The sequence below is a fragment of the Chlorocebus sabaeus genome, chromosome 17 (assembly GCF_047675955.1).
Source record: "Chlorocebus sabaeus isolate Y175 chromosome 17, mChlSab1.0.hap1, whole genome shotgun sequence".
Lineage (NCBI taxonomy): Eukaryota > Metazoa > Chordata > Mammalia > Primates > Cercopithecidae > Chlorocebus > Chlorocebus sabaeus.
The window spans coordinates 33,558,970-33,585,180 of record NC_132920.1 but is presented as its reverse complement, the minus strand read 5'-3'; the positions used below and the strand labels follow the sequence as shown (position 1 = coordinate 33,585,180).

Below are 26,211 nucleotides of genomic sequence, written 5' to 3'. Positions count from 1 at the left end.
GAAACTACTCTAGAAGTGTAGTTCATACACTAAACAACACAAACAGTATTGGAAAGAGTTTTAAAGCTGGAATAACAAGCCAAAAATATTAATGTAGAATTTAAAGGGAACTGGAAAGTCCTACAGAGACTATCAGAAATTGTGAAAAAAGAATTGTATATAGAATGGGTACAGCTTGGCCAGGTGTGGTGGCTTATGCCTGTAATCCTAGCACTTTGGGTGGCTGAGGCAGGCAGACAACTTGAGGTCAGGAGTTTGAGGCTAGCCTGGCCAACATGGTGAAATCTTGTCTCTGCTAAAAATACAAAAATTAGTCAGGTGTGGTGGTGCATGCCTATAATCCCAGCTACTGGGGAGGCTGAGGCACAGGAATTGCTTAAACCTGGGAGGCAGAGGTTGTAGTGAGCCAAGATCACACCACTGCACTCCAGCCTAGGTGACAGAGTAAGACTCAGTCTCAAAAAAAAAAAAAGAATGAGTAAGGCTTGACAGTTGGTATAAGGGCCTGGGGGGATACAATTGAGCACAAGCTAATGGGAAGGCTCAGGTGATATTGCAGTGTGTGGAAAAAGAACATGGTGTTTGTACTCTGCATAGGTCAGATCATGTCAGCATCTTGGGTTGAGTTCTTTAAGGACATCAAGACACAAGAGTTCCCCCCAGAGGAGGGTGACTACAACTGTAAGCTTGCTAGAAACTGGGATACAGAGAATAGCTGACAGAACTGAAAGCATGAAGTTTTGGGAAGAACACAGACTCATAGAATTTATGTGCCAAAGGGAACTTAGAGATCATTTAATCCAACCCTAAGACAGTTCCCTCTGTCTTAGAGAGGAAACCAAGGTACAGAGACTTGGCTAAGTGTATTTTATGTGTCCTGCAGGGTTTTAGTGAAGCATTCCTGCCTGCAGGGAAGCTAGACTAAAGGATTTCCAGAGCACCGTCAACTCTGTAAGTCTACAACTTATATGGCAGGGAAAGAGATCGTAAGGCAGGGTAGCAGTACAGAAAGTACAGAAAGAGAAAAGAAATGGGGGACTCAGAATAATGGGGGTCTCCCCCTTCTTGTCCAGGTACCCTGTACTTCAATCCTCTCCTTCTCCAAGCCTCTCCTCCTTTAACTCACTTTCCTCCCTAGGCCCCCAACTTTCCATGTTGGCACAACCTTTGCCCTGCACAGGTTATGTCCCCTTTATTCCCCAATACCTTGTTGGGCTTTACTGCCCGCTGCAGATTCTCAATCCATTTGTCTCTTTCGGCTGCAGACCGACAGGCAAAGCATTTTGTTCCTGATGAAGTTGTTACCTAGAAAGGAGTGTGGAGTTGAGGGAAAGGGCTACAGAGGGAAGGAGACTCTGCTACTTTCTCTTCCTCCCTGGCCTATCCTCCTTTCTTCCAGTCCCAGAAGTTTGTTTCCTTGATGTCCCCACCTGTGCCACTTTCTCTAGACCTCTCTGCCCCCCACCTTCCATTGCCCCTTTCCTTTTGCCCTCCCCAGCGCACTAGACCCAGTACCTCAAAACAGAACTCCTGGCCCAGGATGGAGCTGTGCACTGGCTTGATAATGGAATCTTCATCCAAGTTGAGCTCCAATGCCTCAGCTGCACTGCTAGGACTCAGCAAGGACTCATGAGAGTGCGACTCCTTAAAGCTTTGCATCAGCCGGGCCCTGGCAAGCAGGAGGTTCAGGAGAGGAGGGGATCAGGGCCCCCCACTCTTTTTTTTTTTTTTTTTGAGACAGAGTCTTGCTCTGTTGCCCAGGCTGGAGTACAGTGGTGTGATCTCGGCTCCCTGCAACTTCTGCCTCCTGGGCTCAAGCGATTCTCCTGCCTCAGTACACCCAGCTAATTGTTTTTCTTTTTCTTTCTTTTTTTTTTTTTTTGTATTTTTAGTTGAGACACGGTTTCACCCTGTTGGTCAGGCTGGTCTTAAACTCCTGACCTCACGTGATTCAGCCTCCCAAAGTGCTGGGATTACAGGCATGAGCCACCACGCCCGGCCCCACTACTCTTCTTAGACACATAGGGATCCTGCACCATCAGTCTGTTCCAGGATGGAGACTTGGAGAGAAGGCCCCCTGAACACCCTTCCCAGACAGACACTGAAAGAAACCCTGCCTATCTCAGGAAGGACATGAGGGATGTGAGAGAAATGAGAATCCTTTAAGGAACTCCCCTGCTCCAGTTGGGCCTGGTGGCTCACGCCTGTAATCCCAACACTTTCAAAGGCCGAGGTGGGAGGGTCACTTGAGCCCAGGAGTTCGAGACCAGTCTGGGCAACACAGTGAGACCCTATCTCTATTTTTAAAAAAAGGAAAAAAAAAAAGAAACTCCAACCATCTCACACCTAAGAGATTGTGAGGACTGGGGATACCTAGAAATATCTCAACCCAGAAATGGACCATGGCAGAAAAGATAAAAAAAAGGAGAGAACAAAGTGGGCCTGGGGCACTTCTAGGTAGTACCTCCAGGTAACCCCAGAAACCAGAGCCTCAGTATAAAGGAAAAAGTGGAAGTAAAGAAGTGAAGGCACAGAGAAGAGATATGTCTAGCCTGGGCCTGGCACACAGCTAGTGCCTAATAAACATTTAATGATTCAAAGAATGAATGAACATAGCATAAGAGGACAAGTTTTAGCAGAACCAGGGGAAAGAGTGAGGGAAAAGCATATGAAATAGGAGAAAGCTGAGGGCAAAAAAGAGCTGAATGAGGATAAAAGACAGAATATGGGGACTAGGGAAGAAGAGAAGGTAGGGCAAGGAGAAAGGGGAAGACAAAGGTATGTGCAGCAAGACAGAGGACAGGAGAAGAGGAGGAGAGCCAACTGGAGAGGTGGCCAGGAGAACCAAGGTTGGGGCTAAGAGGGGATGGAATGCAAAAAAATCACTGCAGGAGGGCAGAAGATAAAGGGGACTGGGGGCATGGAATAATGAGGGGTAGGATAGCAAGCGGTATGGAGATGGGCAGGGGATGAAGAGTAGAGAGCAGTGGGAAAGCGGGAGGGGAGCTCGGGTGTGGGAGCCTCCAAGAAGTTATTTATAGCAGCCCCGTCATCGCAGGCTCTGGCTGCCGTCAGCGCGACGCTCCCCCGGCCCCCGGCCCCCCCGCCCCCGCGGCCAGGAATACCATGCCCTCACCCCCTGCCGGCCCCAAATCCAGCTCTGGCAACATGGGAGGGGGGCAGGGAAAGGTGTAACTCACTTTATCCCAACCTCCCTACCTGCCCAATCCTGTGGGTGGCCAGACGTGGTGGAAAGGGAGGGCATGGTTCTCCCTAGGGAGTGACTGGGTGAGGGGGAAACCCAGATAGGAACCCCAAATGGCAGGCAACAAAGGCAAACAGTGGAGGTCTCCTTCAGCCTGGCCTCAGGGCCACTGCCTTCTGGACGTCTCTACAGGCTGCTTCTTCATGCCTCAGTCCATGGATTGCTCCCCATTCTGTCATCCTGCACACCTGTCCCAGCCTCCCCTTCTCTGCCATGCTCTATACTGTCTCTTCCTTCACTGATGAGGTCCTTGAGCCCTAGCCATCATCCATTCATTCAGCCACCCCCAGCCCCACTCCAACCTGCTGCCCTGTATTTCCTGACCTTCCCTGACACCCTTCCACCTAGAGCCTATTGCTCACTGACCTACCAACCCCTTCCCTGCATTCCTTAAACGTTCCTCCAGGGTCACTCTCCTCCTGTACAGCTCCTTTGATCCTGGGCTAGAGCCCATCCTTCTTGGCCTGAGTAGTCCCTGAGGAGTCACTCCTTGGCTTCACCTTCATTCCCTTTCCAGCCTCTCTGTCTGTCTTCTCTCTGCCACCCTACCCCTCTCCTGCTGCTCACAGATCCCTATTCTAGTTATTTTCTGTTCTGTCCCCTGCCCCATGACATCCCCCAACCAACTTGAGTTGAATCCTTCAACCTTTGCACACAGATAACCCCCTCCCTCTGCATCTCACACAAGAGACCCTACATTACATCGATCTCATCCCACATGCTCCAGCCCCTGTACCGGTCATGGTCAGCACTTCGGAAGCGAGGCAGGATCTGGCGAAAGCTGCTGGTCCGGTCAAGTTTGGGTTGTGACTTCGTTCGTTTGATGGAGCTTTTTAGCCGTCGGCTCAGGAAGCCTTGCTGGGGGGGAAATGGGGATGGGGTGGGTTGGGGCAGGGTCAGTTCTACCTACTCATCCCTCAGCTGGTAGATAGTCCCTGGATGAAAGTGGGATGGGGAAAAGGGAAGTCTCTAGAGGCGAGGAAAGGGGGATAGGAACCCTAATACCAGTTTGTCTTCCTTGCTCCCACAGGTACAGTGCAAGCACGCGTGCACACACACACACACACACACACACACACACACAGCTTGGAGAAAGTGGGAGGGCTGGTCTCAGAAGCAGAGGGGCAGAGCCAAGAAGGGGGAAACCAAAGAGGTGGGGAGACACACACACACACACACACACACACACACACACACACACTCTTTTTCTCAATCTCACTCCCTCTTTCCCCCTCCTGCCCTCTTTCTCAGACTCCTAGGGCCCAAGTTGGGGCTGGAGGGGAGGGGGCCCAGCTGAGCCACATCTGGTAGGCACCACTCACCGAGGGCCGGAAGGGCGCAGCGGGGGCGCCCTCCATGCTGTACTGCTTCCCCCCTGGGACACTCTTCCTCCTCGAGCGACCCAAGTGGTATTCTGGAGGGGAGAAAAGGGCCAGAAGGGAAGTTGGGGAGGGGGCCAGGAGGGAAGCTGTTAACCCAGGTTCCCACCCCTGACCCCAGTGCATGCCCCCACCTCCCTCTGCCCTTCAGCTCCGGCCTCACCTACCCCCCGGAAAGCAGCAGGAAGAGCAGCGACGGTGGAGAGGCTGGCAGCGGGAAGGAGGGGGCAAGGAACCTGAGCAGGAGCCCCCTGAGGGGGATGGGGTGGGAGGCCTTAGGCCCATGACTGGGGCTAGCAGTCAGCAGGGGGGCATGGCTGAGAGGGTCAGTAAAACCCCAGTAATGAAGGACACCAAAGATCCAGGGAGGCTAGGTCCCTGGTGCCCACCCACCCCAGAAAGGGCCAGCTGAGGGGAAAGATAGGTTAAAGGTCATTGCCCATAGGCAAGCTTTCCTCTTCCCCCTGCTGGACACATCTTCCATCTGCCCCCCACCTCCTGGAACCCCTGTCTGTCTGGAGGGCCAGGGCTGCCTCCCATGACCCCCTCCCTGGACTGGAGGGGGAGGTCTTGGAAGAGACCTGTGAAGAGTAGCAGGGGGAGAAGCCGGGGACAGAAAATCCAAGGAAGGGGCAGGTGGGGGGAGGGGAGAAGGAGCCGGTTCCACGTGCACTGCAGTGGCAGGGGCTCAGGTCGGGGAGGGGAAAAGCAAAGAATGCAGGGCAGTGGGCAGGGAACAGGAAGGATGGGCAGTGGGGGTTCTGGGGACTCCCAAGTAAGGACAGGGAGAGGAGGAGGAGGGGAGGTGAATGCGGATGCAGCTAAGCCTGCCAAGAGCCTAGAGGAATGGCAAGCTCTGAAAAAGGAAGCTGAGGCTCGGCTACAAGGGAATTTAGAGGGGCCGAGGGGCTGGAAGAGAATGTAAGTGGGGGGATGCCAAGCTCCGGCTCCAGCTCCAGAATGGCTGCCCAGGCCTGGGCTCCCCCCTCAGCCCCACAGTCACCACTGCAGCCAATGGGGGGGCAGGTGCTGCATCAGGGGCGGGGCCAGCATCTCCACGGCAACAAGAAGCTACAGGCTGGAAGGAGGGGGGTGGACCGGAAGAGCTGCCTGTTAACCCTCTAGGTTCCAGAACAGAACAAGAGAGGACCACAATTATATTTTCACTGTCTGCTTCCAGAATTGCAAATTGCCTGCAAACTGCCCTAGAATCAGTCCCCAGCTCCCCTTTACCTGTAAAACCCAGGTGGTGGACCCCATGACACGAGAACCCTATCACTCCCTCAGGAACAGGTGTATAGTACAGAAACATACACTGAGCTGTAGTGGTGCGTGTATATGAGAACCACAATACAAAAAAATAACTGGGGATCTATGTGCTTTTGAGACATACAGACAACTGTGAGCACGGGCATAGCACGGATCCACATTCTGAGACCCTAAGGCCCACACACCCCACAGGATACATGCTTTGACATATGTGAGTACTACAACAAGGGAGTACATACTTGAACCCAGTTACCCACATGAGAGCTGCTCCTGTGGACTTTGTGGCCCAAGTCTCTTGGGCAATCATGTGGACAGCACACTACAGAAATGGACCTATAACCCTAAGATGCGCATATCCCCATGCAGGGGAATTCCAGTTTAACCCCTGAAATACATGCTTGAGTACACCATGATCCTGACCACAGAAAGGTATCCCCATATCTCAGAAGCACAAACATCCTTTCATTCACGTGAAAAGTACAACCATATCCGCTCTGTCTCAGGACAACCCCCTCTCCTCCCCCAGCCCTTCTCTCACTCTAACACAGGCATCCAAGATTGCCACCAGAGTAAAGAAAAACCAGGAGCAAATGTGTTAATTATCCTTCTGGCACACACTAAGCAGTGCATCCAATGGTTCAGGATATCTCTTCCCTAGTAACATTTTTCTGCATTTCTCAGGTATGGCTGCCTCACTCTCATTTCAGGGAACCGAGCTCAGCCATTATTTTCATGTGCAAGCTCATCTAATAAAGGCATAAAGTCTAACTTTAAATGCATTAAAATTCTGCTTTGGAACTAAAGCATTAACAGAAGAACAAATTTGCTAATTGGCTTGCTTGGTTCTTGGAAGTAATATAACCTTACACATATTATCAAGAATTAAGATCCATGAACTCACTCATAAGTCACAGGAACACAGAGGCCACATACACATACGCTTATTAAAGACTTTTGTTGCCGCAGGAAAAGAATAGCAGAAACATAGAGGAAAGGGGGACAGAGTGACAGAAACACAGAACATCCTGTTATTAGTGCTGCATGCAGTGATATGTACAGAGAAAATAACACACACCCATGTATACACACACACAGCAAACCTGAAAAGCATAAACTGTGATCCTGGGTCTCCATGTCCCATGCCTGCACGATATATACACGCATGCACACACATAACAGCCACCTACACAAACCCGTAACACAGGCATTGTGCACACACCCACACATGTACACACCCTGTGTACACACACAATGGCACTCACACACACACAGCAAGGGCTTGGACTCCTGCCCCTCCAACATCTCTAATCTTGCCATCACCCACAGAATCTCCCCCTACCCTCCAAATCCCTAACCTTTCCTTGGCCTTTCTTCCTCTCCACACCCAGCTGGCAGCTCTCAAGGGGAGCCAGGGGAGGGAGGTTGCCAGAGAAGGGCGAAGAACAGGGTTGGACACAGAGCAGAGAAATGGGAGACAGAGCTCTGTGCTGGGCATATGAACCTCTAATGACAGTCCCTGCCATGACAGGCCTCACTGTGAGCCAGCCCGTATGCCTGAGTGGCCTTCCCTGATCCAAAACCAAGCCTGATCCTACAAGGCCTACAAGAATCCAGTGCCTTCTCCCATCTTCTTCCCTTTCTTCTTTCAAAGATGACTTTACCAGAAGGCCTGACTCTCTCCTCCCCACTGCCTTCCCAGCTCCCAGACCCCTTCTTTTCCCACTATCTCTATCCAGTTCCCCATCTTAAGCTCTTATCCCCTGTTCTCTCCTAAGTCTGGCTCGGCTTTCTTCCACATTCCCATTCTCCAGCTATTTCTCCCTGGCCTGCTCTCTGCTCTCTTCTTCAAGCCTCTCTCATTCCTTCGCTCCTATTCCTTCCCCAGTTTTCCTCTTTACCCCATTTCTTCCCTTTTTGAGCTTTTCTGTCCCCACTTACTGACCAAGCAGGGCTTACACCTGCCCGGCCCAAAGGTGTTTCATACACAGTAGGATTCCAAGGAACACATTCACACACTCCCCCCCGCCACACCACCCACATCCAGACACGCCCTGGACACCCATGCTGGGACTGACACAGATACTCAGGCCAGTGCTGGAACACACATGCAAAGACACACACCTGCCACCAGGGACACAGAAAATCCTGCTCATAGGGCCACACATTCCCACACACAGAAGGCTGACAGGAGGTGAGCCCCAGCCAGGGATATGCATGCTCAGGGTCAGAGGTGACATGGACCAGCATGGCCACGAACTGCCCCACAAGCCCATGGCTGGCCCAACAGCCCCCTAGGCAGGAAACAGGCAGAGGCAGGATAAGACAGGACACACTTACACAAGGCTGGCTGCACATGTGTGCACAAGGAACTGGGCCCCCGTGTGCACATGGTACCGACACACAGGAGACACGAGCATGGGCACGAACACACACGCGGACACACGGGCTGCCCCTTCCACCAGGGGCTCCAAGATCGCACACACACCGGCCGCCCCCGCGTGCTGAAGACCCTGTCCGCACGAGGCCGGTCCCCGACCCTCCCGACCTCCGCTGTCCCTCCGGTTACCATAACTCCCCCCACTCGGAAGATGCAGCGAGAACATGCGGAGGGAGCAGCTGCCGCCGCCGCCGCCGCCACCGCGGCTTCCCCACCCCCCTCCCCGCGCCCACGCACACGCGCGCCCCCGCCCCACGCGCGCGGCGGCCTCCCCCCCCACGCGCGCTCCTAGACCGCCTGGCCCCGCCCTTACCTCGCACCGCCCCCCGGGGGGGGGTCAGGGGTGTCCCCGGTGGGGGAGGGGCCCCGCCCCTGCGCGGGGGAAGGGCGGGGTGCGGAGTGAGAGGGGGCGGTACGGCCCGGCTCGCGCCGCCCGGCGCGGTGAGGGCGGCGGCGGGGCCCGGGACGGCCGGGACGGCCGCGCGGTGACGGCCGCGGGAACGGCTCCCTCCGCCGCCGCTCCCGCCGCTGCCGCCGTTGCCCGGGCCCCGCCGCCGTTGCTAGGCGACCGCTGCTGCCGTGGCCGCCTCTGTCACGAGCCCCGTCGCCCGGAGACAGCGCGAGAGAGACGGGGGAGGGGGGCAAGGGGACCCCCAAAACAAACCAGGCCACCCACCATCCCCTCCTGAGCAGGACCCCCCCACACACACAAAACCGCGGAGAGAACGAGGGTTCGCGGCTCCACCCAGCAGAGGAGGAGCCCTGGATTCCAATGCCCCTCAAAGGTCCGGCGACCTCTCCCGGGCTGGAGAGTCCACAGCCTCAGCAAACACCTTTGCATAGCCAAGTCCCCAAGGTTCCAACGACCCGTGTCCACTGCACATCCTCTATGCCCTTTACATATTCCATGTTTCCCTGAAGACCCTAAATGTTCACCCCCTATCAACTTTCACTAAGCCCTCCCCCCAAATACATATGCCCCTGGAACCCCTCCCAGCCCCTAGTGAACCCCAATACAGCAACCTCCACGTGCCACCTCAACTCCAAACACACATGGTGTCCCCACCCAAAACACACGGGAGACCCCCGCCAGAGCCCCCTAGACCCTGAGGACTCAGGATAAGGAGAAGAAAGATGGGGAATAAGTGGGCAGATCTGCCAACCACAGGACACATGATAAACATGCTCTGTGAGCATGTGACCATTCTGGCCTGGAAACGCAGGTATACACACGTGCACACAAACACACACATCTTCCCCAGACACGAACATGACATACACACATATACATATACACACAGATGTGACAGACATCACACACATTCTCTGTATACACTCCACCACCACCTGACTTTGCCTCACAGAGATGTGCTACCCACACACCCCTATGGTATGGGGTTTCCATGACAATGACACACATCCCTGACCACCCACCCACCCACCCACCCAAGGTCCCCAAACCGGCCCACAAGGCTAGTAGGGCCTGGACCTATCAGAAGGCTGGAAGGAGCCAACGGATGGGGACAGGTCACCGGCTCTCTAAGGGAAAGAAACTGGTAGCCTGAATTCCTGAGGGGAAGGGGAGCTGGTGGGAAAAAGGGGTCACCCGGGGGTTGGAGGAATGGGGAACCTGGATCGCTGGGTCCGGGAAGGGAAATGCAGTGGAAGGGGGCAGTGACGAGGGGGTTTCCGGGGGCTGAGGGCGTCTCTCTGCACCTTGGCTGCAGATCTCTGTTCTCTGCCTTCATCTCCCCTCACTGTTCCCATGGAAACCTTTTAAGCGAACTTCTCAGGAAGACAAAAATCTTTTTTTAAATGACTAAAGAGGGGGTTGGGGGGGCAGAAAGGGGGAGGGAGGGGAAGAGACAGATGGAGAGAGGGAGAGAGTTGGAGAGACAGACCGAGCAGATAGCTCTACAGACAGAAAGGAGATGAGATGGGAGTCTGATGGACTTTCGCCGGGAGCAGACGGGAGGGACGGGGTAATCAAGAGGGGTACAGAAAATAAGAGAAATCAGGGAGGAAAGAGAAAGGGGGTGATACAATTGCAGAAAATAGAAGCAGCTGATGAGAGAAGAAAAAAAGGGGGCAAGAAAAGGAGACCTCAAGGACTGAAGGTCCGGAAGAAGAATCAGGAGCATAGGGGTGGGGCAGAGGTCTGGGGGGAGGGCAGGAACTAGGTCATTCTTTCCAAGATCCCAGACCAGGGGCTGGGAGGGGCAGGGGCAGGAACACATGGACTGGAAGCTAAAGATCTAAGGAGACTATTTTTACAAGCACCAGGAAAATAGTCAAACTTCATTGCTGGAGAGGAGAAAGGGAGCGAAGCCGAGCGAGGACCTACAGGGGCCTCTCACCCACAGCCCCTGTCCCGCTCCACCTTCCAGAGGAGGGCGCCATCTCCCCTCGGGAAGCGAGACTTTGTCTCCACCTTCTCCCGCCCCCGGCCAGCTCCCGCAGCTCCCCGACGCCCCCGCCCCGCCAGCCCCGTCCACCTTCAGCCCTCTCCCCTCGCCTGTCCGGGGCATGAGAGCCTGCTCGGCCGCCGTACCATGCTCGCCGTGGGGCCGCCCCTCCACCGGCACGGAGACTGTGCGTCTCAGCAGTTTGTTGCGACTGGACTCGCTCCTCCGGTCCCGGATCAGTAGGGGGTGTATCTAGGGGAGGTGGGGGTGTCTCAGACCTCCCTGGCCCACGCCGCCCTTCCCCTCCCTCTACCCCCCTCCGCCCCCTCCCAGGAAGGGCGGGCCTCCCTTTCCCCCCTCAGCCTGCCCACCTTCTGCCCCGGCCCCTCCACACTTGGTGACTGGATCTCTCCCTTCTCTCCCCCAGTCTCTCTCTCTCATTCCTTCCCGTCCCACCCTCTTTTCGCCCTCCATTTGTCTTGAAACACCTTCCTGAGAATTCTCCCAAACCCTACTCAGCTCTTCTGCAACTCCTCAGAAGTTAGCTACTTCCTGAATCCAGTTTTCCCTTGACCTTCAGTTCCTCCATTCTCCCTGCTTTCCTCCCAACCTCCCACCTCCCTTACCCCCTTCTCTCCCTCCGAGCCTGTCACGGGGGTAGCAGAAGCTGCATTTATAATCAGGATCCACAGCTTGTCTCCCTCCCACGGCCCGGCTTGCGGCCAGACTGGGACCCAACCTCCCCTCCCCCAAGAGGGCCTGGTCACCTTCCCCCACCTTTCGTCTCCTTCCATCACCCGACCCAACATCTCTCAGTTCCCTTCTTCCCCTCAGCCATCACCTTTCCCTAAGCTTCACACCCCACTCCCCCTGTCCACCTCCATCCCTACCTCCATACACCTCCACCCCTGCAGTCTCCTCCACCTCTACCAAGAGCCACAGGAACAGACCCCTCACTATCTCCCAGCCCCAGTTCCACCACCCATCCAATTGCAACTCCCTGTGTCTGTTCAGGCTGCTCATTTTCCCAGTTCCATCTACTCCCCCTCCCACACACATGCCCTTCCTACTCCAGATCGGCCATTCCAATTGCCCCTCAGCTTGCTGGCCACCAGTCCCTTCAATCTGTCCCTATCTCTGTCATTCCTTCATTACCCCAATCCATTGTCTTCCCTCTTCATCCCTATAACAGTCCCCACTCTTGGTTCCAGTTTCCCCCATTTCTCCTACGGACTCCAAACCTTCATCGAGGGGTTTGACCACAGTCACTCAAATCTCTCCCAGTGGTGTCCAAAACTTAGACTCCCCAAACCACCTCCCCTTTCAAAGTCACCATATCCTCTCCTTAACACCTCTACTTTACTCTGTGGCCTGGAAGCTCTCTACCCAGCCATCTCTCCACACTCTCACCTGCCCCCACAGGTCCCTTGACACTGTAGTTAGCCCTGACTCGAATTCTAACCCTTCCTCATCACACCATTCCCAATAACTTTCAGGGCCCATTTCTCATCACATTTGGTTTTCCAGGCTCCCCTACCATTCTTTAAAGCTTGTCCCCCAAATCACCCCCATTCCCTGACTCACACTTATGGGGTATCCTTCCAGTTTTCATCCTCTATTTCCTCCGATGGACACTCCTACTGACCCAGCTCCCAAATCAGAACCCACACTCCCCTGGCTCTCAGATCTCCATACCTGGCCACCACCTTCCATAAGAGGCCTCTGTCCATTTCATCTCCTTTACTCTGGCTAATCCCTGCCCCTACTCCACTCCTACTCCTTTAGATAACTCCACATACTCCCAGTTCCCCTCCCTTATATTCCTTCCTGATGTCCAACCATTCCCTTGCAGAATCCCTCTCAGTGTCTCTCCAAACCTTGATCTCAGTCACCCTCCCAGTCTTCACCCCCATCATGCCAAGATCCACTGACCTCAGTCTTCTCTCCTATTACCCTTCAGCTACCGAAAACCTCCTCTATCCCCTGCCTTTTCTCTGGGTCCTGCAATTTCTCCTCCTTGCACTCTGCCCCCTGATGGAGAAAGGACTGGGAGTCTTGCTCAGTGGGCAAAGCAGAGAGGGGTCCTGAAGATTACTTTGGTGGGGAGGGCTTTCCATGTCTTCACCCCTTCTCCAAACCTTTCAGTTCCCCTTCCCCATTCTAACCTATTCTACAATATGGACAGTATGAAAACAAGAGCCTCCCCACCCCAAAATCTTCAGAACCACATCTCCTCCCTAACACAGTTCATAACCCTCAAAGACTCCCTTCCCAAAGTGAGAGGATGACTACCCCTCTTGTCACACTCCAACCCAAGTCTCAGTGGCCACCCTCCTGCCATTTGCAAATGCTTCATCTTTGTCTGCCTTCTTTGTGTCTCTCTCCCCTTCACTAATGAGGATTCTCCCCATTCTCCCACATGCCTTTCCCCAGCCTTCTCACCCCACTCACCTCATCCTCATCCAGCATGAGCAGCTGGTTCCCCGAGATGATGCAGAACCGAGGGTTCCAACCAGGACGATCATACGGGGAATGAACATATTGGGTTCGGTGCATAGAGGGTCCCCGTACATCTGGGGGACAGAGATACACAGAAACAGTAAGGGAGGCTCTATGTATTTGGAAGCAGAGGCCTAAAATGGCAAGAAGAGAGTCCACAAAGTGAGAAGGGGACCCCACCAGCCTTCAGGAGATCACAGTCGAAAGTGAGGCACCTGGCAACTCTAAAGGAACACAAGACAAGCATTTATACATAGGGGAAAAGAGGAGAGGATCACATCACAGAAGGCTCTGGAGACTTGGGGGAAGAAATGCAGAGGTTCAGGGACGGGAATTATATGACAGAGAAGGTACACGTTTGGGGGCAGAGAAAGAAGAAGGAGCTCTCCATCTACTTCAGGAAAATAAGGTGGAGATGCCACAAAATTGGCAGGAGAAAAACAGAGAAGTTGGTGTCAGATATCTGGGTAGAGGAAGGCATCCAAATAGCTGCAGAAGACAAGGACTTGGAAGGTGGCACCATCCCTCTATAAAAGAGTATGAGGAAAGCTACACAGCTGTGGAAAAGAAGGATGGGGTGTGTGTGTAGGAACACTGGGATCATGAGATTCAGAGGGCTAAATATCTAGAAAAGAGGAAGTCAGGGAGCTTACCTGTTCACAGAGTCAGAGACATGAGAGGGCCTCCCCTCCCAACTCTCCCTCCTCTGTGCCCTCCTCCCCTAGTTCAACCCTGTTCATCCTTTAGGGAACGTTCTGGTTCTTCTGGTGTTAAGGAGAAGATGGCTTTTGTCGGCATCTGGCTGTGGAGGGGCCAGGGCAGAATGTGAGAAATATGCCCTTGTTTGGACGAGTAGAGACCAAATTTATCTCTTCCCCCATTCAGTGCCCAGAGATTCAACACTGCCCCCACCACCTCACCCCACCTAGTCTCAATGGACAGGATGGAAGCCACTCCATATGGTTAGGAGCCTTCCCAAGGCACAGTGAAGAGCCTGAGGAATAAAGAGGTCGGGGGAAAGAATGGAATATCCAGGCCTGGTGACATAGAAGGGCCTCCAAAGACGAGAGCTGGAGATGGGAATAAAACTTTCAGAAGAGAGAATAGTAGACCAAGTGTCACCCATGGCTGAGATGATCCCAGGGTCCTCCTTCCCCAATTCTGTTGTTCTTGCCATACCGCTTTTCCTGCAAACTGCCTCTCCTTTAAACCCCAATGCCACACAGGCCCTATTGAAGTAAGAGAGATGTCACATTGGTGACAGCAAAGAGAAATCAGCTTAAGGTATCAGATTTTAGATGGAAAAAAAGATCAAACTCTGTCACTTTTATGGGATAACCATGAGTATACTGCAGGAGAACTGGTCTTTGAGCTTCATTCCAACAGAATGCAGTGAGTAGCAGAGTTTTGCAAATTCAGCCCTTTTCTGTCTATAAATATATCTCTCAAATTTACCCAGCCTCCAGATCACAGTGAGCGATGAATGTCCACCTCAGAATGTCCACCATCTAGAAACCACAATACTTTGAAACTCTATCTCAACCCATTTCCAGAGACTAACTAATGTTCTCTAGACACAAAGATCACCAATACCTAGCCTCTGAAACTACAGACATTGCTGGCAACATGCCCACCGCACTTAGACATTTGGTATACTCAGAAGAGAAATCTGTTGATACACATAAGCATCTTGGGAAAGGGCTGGTTCAGGCTGCAGCCAAGGGAGGCAGGTTAGACTTCAGAGGGCATCTTTCTCCTGGCAGCAGGGAACTTAGGAACAACTCTAGAAACACACACACACACAGACACACACACACACACACACACACACACACACACACACACACACTGTCTGGACTTGGTGAAGACTGATTCTGGGAGGCAGATGCAAGAGGCAGAGGAACATGACTGAGAAAGGGAAAATTTTTACTAGCATGAGAAATCTCTTAAGGGCTGAGATGGGGATCCCTTGTTCTAATCATCAAAACCTGTGTCTTTGTAACCCGAATCTCCAACACCCCAATAAGTAGAGGAGACAAGAAAAGAGAAATGATAATAAGAGTTGAGGTATTAAGGGAAAGTGGGTAGGCACAGACTTGTGGTGACAAGGAATGGTCTGGGGGACAAATAATAGGAGTAGATATAAAAGAAAAGGAGGCAGAAATGATGGTAAATGCCTAGGGGCAAGGCAATACACCTGAAGGGCTCGACTGGACGTGTCAGAGCAAAGGAGGCAGACCTAATGCGGGGGCTATGACAAGGGGTCAAGACAGACTAGTAGAGAAGCGATAGAGATATAAGGGAGCGACCACATAGAAAAGAGATAGAGAGAGGCAATGGACACCAGAGAGGGGACTGATATAGGGGAAGGACAGAAGGGGGACTCATATAAGGAACGGACACCATATGGGGGGAAAGATATAGGTGATGGACAGCAGAGGAGGGAGGGGGAATGGAAATAAGGATTGGAGGGGTGGGGGAAGGGGGTAAAAGTGATAAAGTGAAGACAGCATTAAGACCCCAGAGGTTACATTTCACTGGTCAAGAGCCTTTAAGAGGGTCAGAGGCTGGGGCAGGATCCTAACCTGTCCCCTACTCCCATCACTTAATTTTACTTATATTGCCACCCCACCAAGCACACATAATTTGGCCCTCCCCCTGCCCTGGTCTCCCCTCCCCCACCATTCCATCTCTCCTCTCTTCCCTCCATCTGGACCCTCCATCCCCCCACCCCCCACTGCCTCCCTCTCTCTCCATCTGGCCCCTTCTCTCCCTCCATCCTCCTCTCTTTTTCCACCCCTTACCATACTCTGAGTCCCCCACCAAATTCTCCCCCCACATCTTCTTGGCTTCTCTTTTCACCCCTATGTTTTCATTTCTCCCTCCTAGCCCCTCTTCCAAGACTCTGTCCCTCTATTTCCTTGATGTTTTCCTCATCACTCAGCTCCCACCCCCAAATTATTTCTGCAGCTTTTTCCCCAACCCAATCCTTCTACCTTCCCACCCCTTTCTGGCGCTTTCTTTCCCCTTCATCATTTTCCCTTCAGCCCCCTTTCAAGGCCCATTTCCTGGCCCCTCCATCCCTTATCTACCCCTATCCCTCTGGCCTCCAATCCCTCCTTCCCGGTTGCTCCCACCCCTGCCTTCCCGGTCCTCCCCTCTCTCTCCATTTCAGCCGCTCCCCTCCCTTGGCCCCGACTCTCCCCCGCCCCCTGCCCCTCCCCCTGTTGCCCCCCATATGGCCCTCCCCCTCCCCCCACCACGTACCTCTGAAGGGGGCATAGGACATCGCGGGGATGCTCCCCCGATGGATGGAGGCTCGAGACCTGCTCATCAGGCCTGGGGGGAGGGGGCGGGGGGACGGGGGAGAAAGAAGAGAGAAAGAGGGGGAGAAAGAGGGGGAGAAGGAGGAGGAGGTGGAGGAGGAGGAGGAGGAGAGAGGAGGAGAGAGGAGCAGAGAGAAGCAGAGAGGAGGAGAGAGGAGGAGGAGGAGGAGAATAAGAGCCAACGGCAGCAGCGGCAGCCGAGAGAGAGGGGGGGCGGGGGAGCGAGCGAGAGCTAAGAGAGCAGGAGGAGGAGGAGGAGGGAGAGACTCTGCAGCCCCCACCCCTACTCGGGGAGGCCCAGATTGTGAGAGAGAGAGACCCCTGACTCAAAAACACACCAGAGAAAGACAGAGGTGCTAAAGATGCAGACCCCAGACCCTGAGAGAGAGACCCTAGACCCACAGAGAAAGATACTTCACCACCCCCCACCGTGGGTTAATTTGAGACACAGGCCCAAAATCTAGAGGAAAAGAGACTCCTGATTTGAGGAAAAAACGACCCCAGATCCCCCAGAGAGAGGAACCCAAGATCAAAATCTGAGATTCCAGGCTCAAAAGGGTTCTCCATACCCACAGACATCTTAGACTCCAGACCCTGAGATGATGATTTCAGGGACCAGGACCTGAGACCTAGACTCAGAAAAAGATGAGGCCCAGATTCAGAAAGAGCCAGATGTAGAATTAGAGCTTAGAGAACTCAGACCTAGAGAGAGACCCCAGACTCAGATCTCAGAGACTGATAACTCAGAGACAGAGACACTCCAGATTTAAGGGGAGATAGAGAGAGACCTCAGCTGGTCCAGAGATGGACAACTCAGAGACCCAAAATTCATGAAGAAGACTTCGAAAGACCTCAGAGTGCGACCACAGACCCTGAAACATAGAAACCCCCCAAACCAAAAACATAAAAGGAAACTCAGTCCTAAGAAAGATCTCCACACAAATACTGAAAGACCCCTCCGAAATCTGTCTCAGAGACAAACTCCAAACTCAAAGACAGAGATCTCAGGGAACCTCCCCTCCCCACTTCCCTGCCCTAGAACCTCCGAGAGGTAGAACCCTGACGTCAGCCTGGGAAACTCCGAGGCATCCCCACCACCAGACCAATGACCTCAGACCTTGAAGGGAGGGGAAATATTGGGTGGGGGCAGTGGCAAGAGCTTTTTTCTCTGCGCCTCCTCCCACCTCTCTGCCTCTCACTGGCCCCTCTCTCCATTTTTGGGTCACAGGATGTGCTTGGGCCCCAGGGAAGTTATGTAGGGCAGGTCCTGGCTCCTCAGGGGATGGGTTAGGGAAAGGAGACCCAAGGCTGAGAGGTGGACCAATCCTGGGGAGTGGAATAGGCAGGGAAGAGGGGACAGAAGGACCATCACCACTGTCCCCATCCTGCAGCCCTCGTTCTCCTTCTGATTCAGTAGTCTGTCTCAAGCTTTGGGTTTTCAATTAATATGGCTAGGCCCCATTTTCACCATCCTCTACCCCATTTACAGGATCTCGCTCTGTTTTAAAATGCATCTTTCCTCACCTAGCTATTGTCGTGCCATGACCATGCCTGCCTAATCACTCCCCGCTACCCAGGGACAGCGGGCTTCTAGATCAGCGTTGTTCATTCCCAAACCCAGGCATATCTCTGTCCCAACTAAAATGGCAGGGGGCGCTCTCTTAACCCCTGAGGTTGGGGTGAAGGGTCTTTCTCAGACCCTCCCACACCTTAAGGCCTCGGAAACAGTGCAGGGGAGGTTAGGCACATTGTGGGGTTTAAGAATGATTCCCCACACCACAGCCTGACGCATTGACTATGCGGGGTCTCCGGCCCCCCCCCTTTCCTGGAGCCAGCACTCGCCTCACGTGGCCTGCAGGGCTGGCCTGTGATTGGCCACTTGGCGTCACTCACTGAGTGCCGCCGCCGGAGAGGACCGGCCCCCTCACGTGACAGTGGAACGCCGCAGCGGCTCTCCTCAGCCAGCAAGTGGTAGTTTCGGGTTCACACGGAAACGGGCGTGCCATTTCCGCGCACGTCTGCAGATCCGGCGGTCGATTGGTCAAGTCTCCCATCGCTCCGCCCTCATCAGGAGGCGGGCAAACCGCGCCACGAGAGGGCCAGGATTGGCTGGCTCTGGAAACACGGGTGGTCCCCCTTCTACTGTCACATGGTGCGCGCTGTTTTCTTATCACGTGGCTGCCACCCAGGTAAGAGGCCGCTGTTCCTGGGGTTGTTTCTCCGTGTGACGTGTGGCCTCTGAGATCAACTCTCCTCTACCAGCGTAGGCCGCATGAGTAGGGGGCGGGCTCCCGCGGTCCTGCTCGGCGGAGTGGTGAGTGACCGGCCCCGTCCCGCCCCTTCCGGTCCTCGAAGCCTCGACCGCTACCTGCACCCCTAATCCCAGAGGTTGGCCCCCTGAGGTGTGAGTGAAATGAGCCTTTGCTTTACTTTTCCAAGTTTCTCTCTCACCTTCAGGGGCTTTCTTCTTCGGGGTACATCAGAGGGAGGGCAGAGCCTGAGTATCTAAGCAGAGGCTTCCCTGGGTGTAATTTCCTGGGCTGTTGGTGAGGAGAGATCGAATTCGCCTCCTGCTCTCAGGCTTCTCTGCTCCTGTCTTTTGTTTGGATGCCGGCGCTGCTGCCTGTGGCCTCCCGCCTTTTGTTGCTACCCCGAGCCCTGTTGACCATGGCCTCTGGAAGCCCTCCGACCCAGCCCTCGCCAGCCTCGGATTCCGGCTCCGGCTACGTTCCGGGCTCGGTGTCTGCAGCCTTTGTCACTTGCCCCAACGAGAAGGTCGCCAAGGAGATCGCCAGGTAGGGACCTCGATGTTCAGCGAGAAAGGATGATCATGAAGGGAGAGTTGGGGGTGGGGCAGAAGAGTGCCGCTTTCTCCTCTCTTCAGCTCTGCAAGCCTGTCTCTGGGCTGCCAGTACAAAAACTGGGGTCATGGGGCACTCTGAATGGGACTGTCTCTTCACTCCAGGGCTGTGGTGGAGAAGCGCCTAGCAGCCTGCGTCAACCTCATCCCTCAGATTACATCCATGTGAGTCATAGGAGTTGGGGGGTTAACCTAACTGTAGGAGCTGACTGGGAACCTCTTTCCTGGGGGAAATTCTTTGCTCCTCACAACTCTCCCCCTCTGACCTTTCAGCTATGAGTGGAAAGGGAAGATCGAGGAAGACAGTGAGGTGCTGATGGTGAGAAACATTTCCCCCACCCAACAAAATTTCCCCAATCCCTGACCCCTTTAGCCCTTACCCCTCTTCTGAGAAACTGAACTCAGTCCCACTCCTTGATTCAACCATGTTTATCTTTGTCCCTTAGATGATTAAAACCCAAAGTTCCTTGGTCCCGGCTTTGACAGATTTTGTTCGGTGAGAACTTTGAGATGTATGGGGTGAGGGTGTGTACTGTGGGGGTGTACTGTGGGGATGTGACTTGCTTGCGCGAGGGAGTGGGTTCCTCTAGGTCAATCTTTGAGTAATCCCCTTCCCCCACCCACCTATCTTGTAGTTCTGTGCACCCTTACGAAGTGGCTGAGGTAATTGCATTGCCTGTGGAACAGGGGAACTTTCCATACCTGCAGTGGGTGCGCCAGGTCACAGAGTCAGTTTCTGACTCCAGCACAATCCTGCCATGATGAGCCCTGTTCCTGCCGTGATCCCCTTGATACTCAATGCCTTCTGACTTCCAGGTGATGACCGGGCCCCCAATAAATCCTGTCTTTAGGTCTTTCTGCCTTTTGCCGGTTTTTTCCTTGTCATGTATGCAAATTTGTTGGGAGAATATAAGTGCTTCTAGTCCCTGTATTCTCTACATCTTTCAGAATGACTCCGAGCTGCTAGATTTATTTCTCTTTATTTCAATCATACAGAGTCCGGGATCCCTTATCATCCTCCCTCCTCAGTCTCTGCCCCCAGGGGTTAAATAATTTTAAAAAATATTTAAAAAGCTGTAACAAAATAACATCAAAGGAAATGGGAAGGATGGAGGGGTCAGGAATCATGAAGGAAGGTAGAGAAGAGAGCCTCTTCCCCACCCACCACTCTTGGATTCCAGCCTGGGCAGTAGGGAGAACTATCCCCTATCTCTCCAGGTACATCCCAGCTGTAGGTGAGGTCAGAGGTCAGGGTATGAAAGTGCCGGTGTGTGTGAATGGGGAGGTGGGCAGAGGCAAGCTGTTCAGAAGATGCCCCCTCCTCCCCACTCAACCAGGTACTGCACAGAGCCATCAGGCCGTACTCTCCGAGCAAGGACCCGGACAGGGTCCCCTCGGGACAGGTAGCCAACCCCACCTCGGACTCCTCCCCCAGTCCCAGGAGACAAACTACGGCACAGGGGAGAAGGGGGTGCTGAGCGTCTAGGAAGACCTGGGGATGGGGATGAGACTGAGGAAGATGAGGCAGTCATCGAGTGGGGGGCATTTTTAGGGATGTCTGTGGGGAAACCAATGTGAAGTTCCAGGGGTGACCTAGGGAGAGAAGACAATTGTAACAATGGGCAGAAATGGAGAGCACATGTGAATCAGAGAAACAGTGTTAGAGACTAAGAGCCTTGAGCACATAGAGGGGAAGAGGAGCATTGCTGGTAATAGAAGATAGAATCTCACCTGTCTGGGGGTTCACCGTCCCCAGAGGTCCCTGCGGTGCTGGCAGAAGGGTGGAAGGAAGCAAACATCCGGATGGGGCTGCTGGGGTTGGAGTGGGGCAAGTCAGGACCTGAAGCAGGGGAACAGGACCTTCTCCCCCGGGGAAGTGCAGAGCTCAAACACTACCCACAAGGGACTCCCTTCCCCAGAATACTGGCTACCAGACACTAGTTCTAGAAGTTGGTCTAGGCCAAGAAGTGGGTAGCCAAGGGGGAGAGGGAAAATAATTCTGGGTGAGAAAGTCCAGAAGATGTGAATAAATGGGAGCATATTTTGTGGGGGAGAGGCAGAGGAGCACTGACCTGGGCAGGCAGCGGGCATCTGTGGGCCGGAAGTTGTAGCCGCTGCTGCCCTGGTAAGTCTGGTTAGGGCTGGGGGATGGTGGAGACACTGAAGCCTAGAAGAGGGGGCAAAGGACTGAGAGGTAATCCTTGACTCCTTCCCACACCCCACCATTTGCTCCATAGGGTTCCCCCTGCCCCGGTACCTGCAGTGCCCTCTGCAGATGAGCCCGCTCCCTCTGCTCCCGGGGCTCGGGCTGATTGCGCACTGCTGAGGGTGGCCCCAGCTCCTCCACTTTCCCCTTCTGCCTCCTCCTCAGGGGCTCTGGCTCCGGCCTCCGGCGCTTCCCCAGGGGACGTGAGACCCCTCCCCCAGGGCCCTGCCCTGAAGGGAAGCTGTAAGAGGCCTCCTTATCCCCCCAGCCCCCTCCCGGACACCCCAAAGACCTCCCCATCTCTGTACATATACCCGCCAGCACTAACACCCTGAGAATTTCCCCCATCCCCCCTGGACCAGTGACCTGGTGAGTGCTCCATCTCCAGTAGGGGGCTCCACAGGGGGAGGCATCCGAGCATGGAGACCAAACAAACATTTCCTCTTCTTAATCTCTCTCCCTGAAATGAAACTGGAGCAAGAAGAAAAATGATATAGGGTCAGTGCTGTTAAAAAAAAAAAAAAAAAAAAAGTTCCTCCTTACACCATTCCTCAATCCTTTTCAGTCATAGTCTTCCAGGTGGGTTGCAAGCCCCTCCCCTTCCAGGCTTCCAATCTCCATCTCTGAGTCTCATCCTAGACTCCTCTTCCCTCCAACTCACCGGTCCTTGTGGCTGTTGAGAGCAGAGAGGAGCTTGGAAGAACGTTCTCCTTTGGGGGTGTCTGAAAGCTGGGAGGAATGAAGAAAAATGGGGCCAGGGGAAGAGTGATTTCTTCTCTTCCCCTTTCCACTACATCTCCCTGTCCCATCCCAACCCCCAAAACTGCACTACCCCTTACCTCCCCCAGAAGCAAACTGTCCCAATTCTCAGAAGTGAAGGGGAGGATCTCACGATCAAAATCAAAGTATTTCTTCTTACAGCAAACGCTGAGGTGATACAGGACAAGATGGGCCACATCCACCCTGGAAAAACAAAATTTCCAAGACCACAGAGGCATTTTAAGAGCCAGGGGAGTCCTGAGGTGCGAGGCTGGGGCATACAGAGTAAAATACTAGGGGTGTGGAGTTACACTGAGGTCATGCCCAAGCCAGCTCACCAGCGAAGCTGTAGTCTCCGGACTTTCTCAGGGCCTCCACGACACACACAGCATTCAAATTCATAGAACCTGGACGTGGGCAAGAGGGAGAACACACACTTACGCAGGAAAACTATGCCATCCCCTGGAGGACTCACAAGCAAGGATGGGGCAAACAGGTGAGGTAATGCTACAGATATTGGGAAGAGACTGGAGTGGAGACGGGCATGGGAACTGAGGGTGGAGCACGAAGAAAGAGAACACCTTGGCTTCTGGAGAGTCTGCCTTGGTCTCACCTGTCCCCGTAGAGGAGGGGCTTGCTCAGACACTGGGTGCAGGCCTCATGGAACCACTGCAGGCAGCTCCGGCACTGCAGCATTTTCAGGTTCCACCTGAGGGGGAACATAGGACTTCTGGCCTCCAGAAACCCCCTTCCCCGTAACTGCCCCAAACCCTAAACTTACCTCCCATCCCCCTGAGTGCTACCCTCATCCTGTTCTTTTTCCTTCATTTCCTGGGAGGCACCACCACATCATTCATTCCACAGTCTGCTCCCCCTCATTACTCACTCCCCAGGGCCACCACAGTAACAGTAACTCTGCTGTCGGTTGCTCAGATGTCCAGCATCCCAGTCCAGCCCCTTCAGTCCATATGGCAGAGAGAGCTTCATACCCAGCATGGCCCGGGCATAGGGGCCCTTCTTCAGGGCACCTCCCCTCTGCAGAGACAGGACAGGTGGATGACTTCAGAGGGGTGGGGAGAGGAAAAGGCTTGGGAGAGGATGTGGATGGGAGGCTCCCACAGGAAGGGGTAACAGGGAAGTGCCTTTACCTTGGTGGCGATCGCAAAGACACACTGGCGGCATACCCAGGATGTGCCCTCTCCCTCTCCAGGGGCTGGGGCCCTGGGAACATGGCAGTCCTGGTGATAAGCTGAAGAGTGATAATGTTAATAGTAGACCACTTATTGCATACCTGTGTGTGCTTGGTATTGGGACAGGAATAGTCTTTACCCATCTCATTTAATCCTTGACCATGTTCTTGATGAGAGGGTACATGATCCTTATTTTACGAGTCAGGGAACTGAGGCTCCTAGAGGTTAAGGGACTTGTCCAAGGTCATATGGTTAGAAAAGGATGCAGTTAAACCATCCTCTGCTTGCAAAGGTTACACCACCCCTTTCCATGGCTGCTTCTCCCTGGGCTGAAAGGGGATGAGGACTAAGATAGGGCTAAGCAGCCTGGCCAGAGCAGTGGCTTGGGGACTAAGGCCATGACAGGTGACATAAGGACCATCCTGGAGGGAAGAGCAAGCTAGACCATTCAGGTGACCTGTCCTCTCACCATGGCGACACTTCTCACAGCTGACCAGCCGGTTCCCAGGGACCACAGTCTCAGAGCGACAGACACAACAGAGGAGTTCCTCCCCAGGGAGGGCAGCTGTGAGAGAACACAGTGTCACGGGGCCTGCCCTTAAGTCTCTTTCTGCCCCTCTAAGCCAGGTTTGTTTTCCATGGGATGTGCAATCTCAGGTCTCTAGTCTTACCAGGGCTAATGTCTTTCCATAGAACCAGAAACTGCGAATCATCCTCAAACTGGACCAGACACACCTCTCTAGCACTGTCCACCTGGAATGGGTGAGCAAAGAGGATGAAATGGGAACCAGAATTAGATAAGGGAAATAGGAAAAAGATCAGAGGTAGGTCTTACCTTTTTGATGGTACCCAAGTATAGCAGCCCATCAGTCCATCTGGCCAGCACATCTTGACCCTCCCAAAGTCGAGGCCTGGGGCCAGAGGTGGGAGCAGGAGAAGCTGGGTCCCAAAGTGAGGAGGTACCAGAGCGGCTCAGCCGGGGGGGCTGCGCCATTGCATCCTGGGGGGGCCTAGCCAGAAAAGAAATGGGGAGGAGAAGGTTATGAATGCTCAGAAAGCTTCCCCATTTTCTTTTTCTTTTTTTTTTTTCTGAGATGGAGTTTTGCTCTGTCGCCCAGGCTGGAGTGTAGTGGCACAATCTTGGCTCACTGCAACCATCACCTCCTGGGTTCAGGCAATTCTCCTGCCTCAGCCTCCCAAGTAGGTGGGATTAAAGGTACCCACCACCACGCCTGGCTATTTTTTGTATTTTTAGTAGAGAGGAGGTGTTGGCCATGTTGGCCAAACTGGTCTCGAACTCCTGACCTCATGATCCACCCACCTCAGCTTCCCAAAGTGCTGGGATTACAGGCGTGAGCCACCGCGCCCGGCCAACTTCCCCATTTTCTTTGCCTATTTTGCCGTCAAGAATGAAGGATCTGTGCCCCCATCTCCAAATCCCTGAGACACCTGGATAGGAAACCACCAGGCACCCATCACCAGCTTCTTGAGTCCTCTTTCAACTCTAGTGACTGGCTCTCCTCACGGTAACTGCCCTCCCCCCAACCCCAAACCTAGTTGCTAGTTTCCCAGCTTCCAGAGCTCTCCTGGGATATTATATCCTGGCCTTGAAATTTTAGGAGAAATTACAGTTGTAGAAGCAAAGACTACCACTCAGTTTAGAGGTATCATAATTAGGGTGTCCTGTTGCCCAGAGATGTGTTTTGGGACCTTTTCTGGAGATGTTTTCCAGAGCAGAAACGGCTGTCTCCCCAGGCCTGCGTGTCTCATTAAGAACAATCATCCTGGTGCCAGGTTATGTCAGGTCACCCTCAAATTCGGGGCTCCCTGCCCCCGGGTTAGACAACTTCTCCGAGTGCCCCGGGAGGGGGGCGTGTCCCAGTCCTGGTCTCCACTCCCCAGGACCGCAAGTCCGAGAAGGGACTTGAGTCGGCCCAGCTCGGACCCGAGGCCAAGGCGGCGAGGCTCTCCCGCCCGCGCCCCGCGCCGACCCCCGGCTCCCTGCCCCCCACCGGCGCCTCCTGCCGCCTCCTTACCGGTGACAGCTGGGGCCGCCGGGAGCCGGGCAGGGGCAGACGTAGGAGACCTAGGCGAGTCCCCCGCGCGGAGAGGGCACGTCCGGGCGTGGGGGGGGTGTGCAGGCGGAGGCCGGGGGGTCCCCAGGCCCAGCCCCTCCGTCCCGGCGGCTCTGGGGCGTATGACGCAGCAGCCAAAGCAGCGGCAGCGGCAGGAGGAGGAGGCGGCGGGGGGGAGGGAGGGGAGGGACGGACCGGTTGGGGGGAGGGTGGTGGGAGGGGAGGACTGGGGGGAAGGAGGAGCCGGAGGGGGGGGCGGGCACCACCTCACCCCACCTCCCTCACCTCCGACAGGCCTGGAGGGCGCCGAGGAAGAGGCAGGCCCTCCGCGGCTTGGGAAGCAAAGAGTCGGACCCGGTGGGAGAGGGAATCCCCTCAGCCCCTTCCTCCGACCTGAGACTCGCCCTTGGGGCACGAGGGAATCCCCCCTCCCGGCAGCGCGCCTCCGGACTGGTCCCCCGCCCCATGCCACATCCGTTAACTGCCCCACCCCCCATGGTCACTCCAAGTCCCGCCCCCCGGCCCCAGTTCACGGCCCCGC

General features: G+C 54.4%; 3 protein-coding genes across 25 annotated transcripts in view; 1 reads left to right on the top strand and 2 right to left on the bottom strand.

The window, feature by feature from the left end:
• Nucleotides 1-17,196, bottom strand: part of SYNGAP1 (synaptic Ras GTPase activating protein 1) — a 34,066-nt gene extending 16,870 nt beyond the window's left edge. For 5 of the 13 annotated variants that reach the window (XM_007972922.3, XM_073005908.1, XM_073005911.1 and 2 more), the window contains exons 1-7: nt 16,522-17,192; nt 13,207-13,328; nt 10,902-11,007; nt 4,588-4,679; nt 4,002-4,123; nt 1,516-1,669; nt 1,207-1,305 (exon numbers count right to left, since the gene is read on the bottom strand). In XM_007972922.3, coding sequence (XP_007971113.1) covers nt 1,207-1,305; nt 1,516-1,669; nt 4,002-4,123; nt 4,588-4,679; nt 10,902-11,007; nt 13,207-13,328; nt 16,522-16,588 — 762 coding nt within the window. In that variant the 5' untranslated portion in view covers nt 16,589-17,192. Of the gene's footprint in view, nt 1-1,206; nt 1,306-1,515; nt 1,670-4,001; nt 4,124-4,587; nt 4,680-4,811; nt 8,441-10,901; nt 11,008-13,206; nt 13,329-13,907; nt 14,057-16,521 lie in introns of those variants that run through there. The other 8 variants (XR_005242998.2, XR_005242999.2, XM_007972928.3 and 5 more) reach the window with 6 other exon arrangements.
• A 1,285-nt stretch (nt 17,197-18,481) lies between these two features.
• On the top strand, nt 18,482-20,294 carry CUTA (cutA divalent cation tolerance homolog). 5 transcript variants are annotated; one of them, XM_073005917.1, is made up of 7 exons: nt 18,522-18,769; nt 18,843-18,982; nt 19,161-19,375; nt 19,546-19,605; nt 19,714-19,759; nt 19,887-19,936; nt 20,076-20,294. In XM_073005917.1, exons 3-7 carry the CDS (start codon nt 19,188-19,190, stop codon nt 20,200-20,202), a joined length of 471 nt encoding a protein of 156 aa, XP_072862018.1. In that variant the 5' UTR covers nt 18,522-18,769; nt 18,843-18,982; nt 19,161-19,187; the 3' UTR covers nt 20,203-20,294. The 5 variants fall into 5 exon arrangements, with proteins under 5 accessions (XP_007971127.1, XP_072862018.1, XP_007971124.1 ...); XM_007972933.3 differs by having other exon boundaries at nt 18,686-18,769; nt 18,843-18,894; XM_007972936.3 differs by lacking the exon at nt 18,843-18,982 and having other exon boundaries at nt 18,482-18,769.
• A 110-nt stretch (nt 20,295-20,404) lies between these two features.
• On the bottom strand, nt 20,405-25,856 carry PHF1 (PHD finger protein 1). Of its 7 annotated transcripts, none has more exons than XR_005243000.2 (15): nt 25,632-25,855; nt 24,431-24,605; nt 24,267-24,348; nt 24,065-24,160; nt 23,554-23,654; nt 23,292-23,440; nt 23,019-23,114; nt 22,744-22,812; nt 22,486-22,609; nt 22,308-22,375; nt 22,013-22,117; nt 21,698-21,876; nt 21,513-21,607; nt 21,172-21,252; nt 20,405-21,033 (listed from the first exon to the last, which is right to left on the bottom strand). XR_005243000.2 is itself a non-coding variant. In XM_038005973.2 (15 exons), exons 2-15 carry the CDS (start codon nt 24,587-24,589, stop codon nt 20,745-20,747), a joined length of 1,701 nt encoding a protein of 566 aa, XP_037861901.1. In that variant the 5' UTR covers nt 24,590-24,605; nt 25,632-25,854; the 3' UTR covers nt 20,405-20,744. The 7 variants fall into 7 exon arrangements, 5 of the variants coding, with proteins under 5 accessions (XP_037861901.1, XP_007971128.2, XP_037861904.1 ...); XM_038005973.2 differs by having other exon boundaries at nt 21,172-21,249; nt 21,698-21,887; nt 25,632-25,854; XM_007972937.3 differs by having other exon boundaries at nt 21,698-21,887; nt 25,632-25,853.
• Between the last annotated feature and the right edge of the window lie 355 nt (nt 25,857-26,211).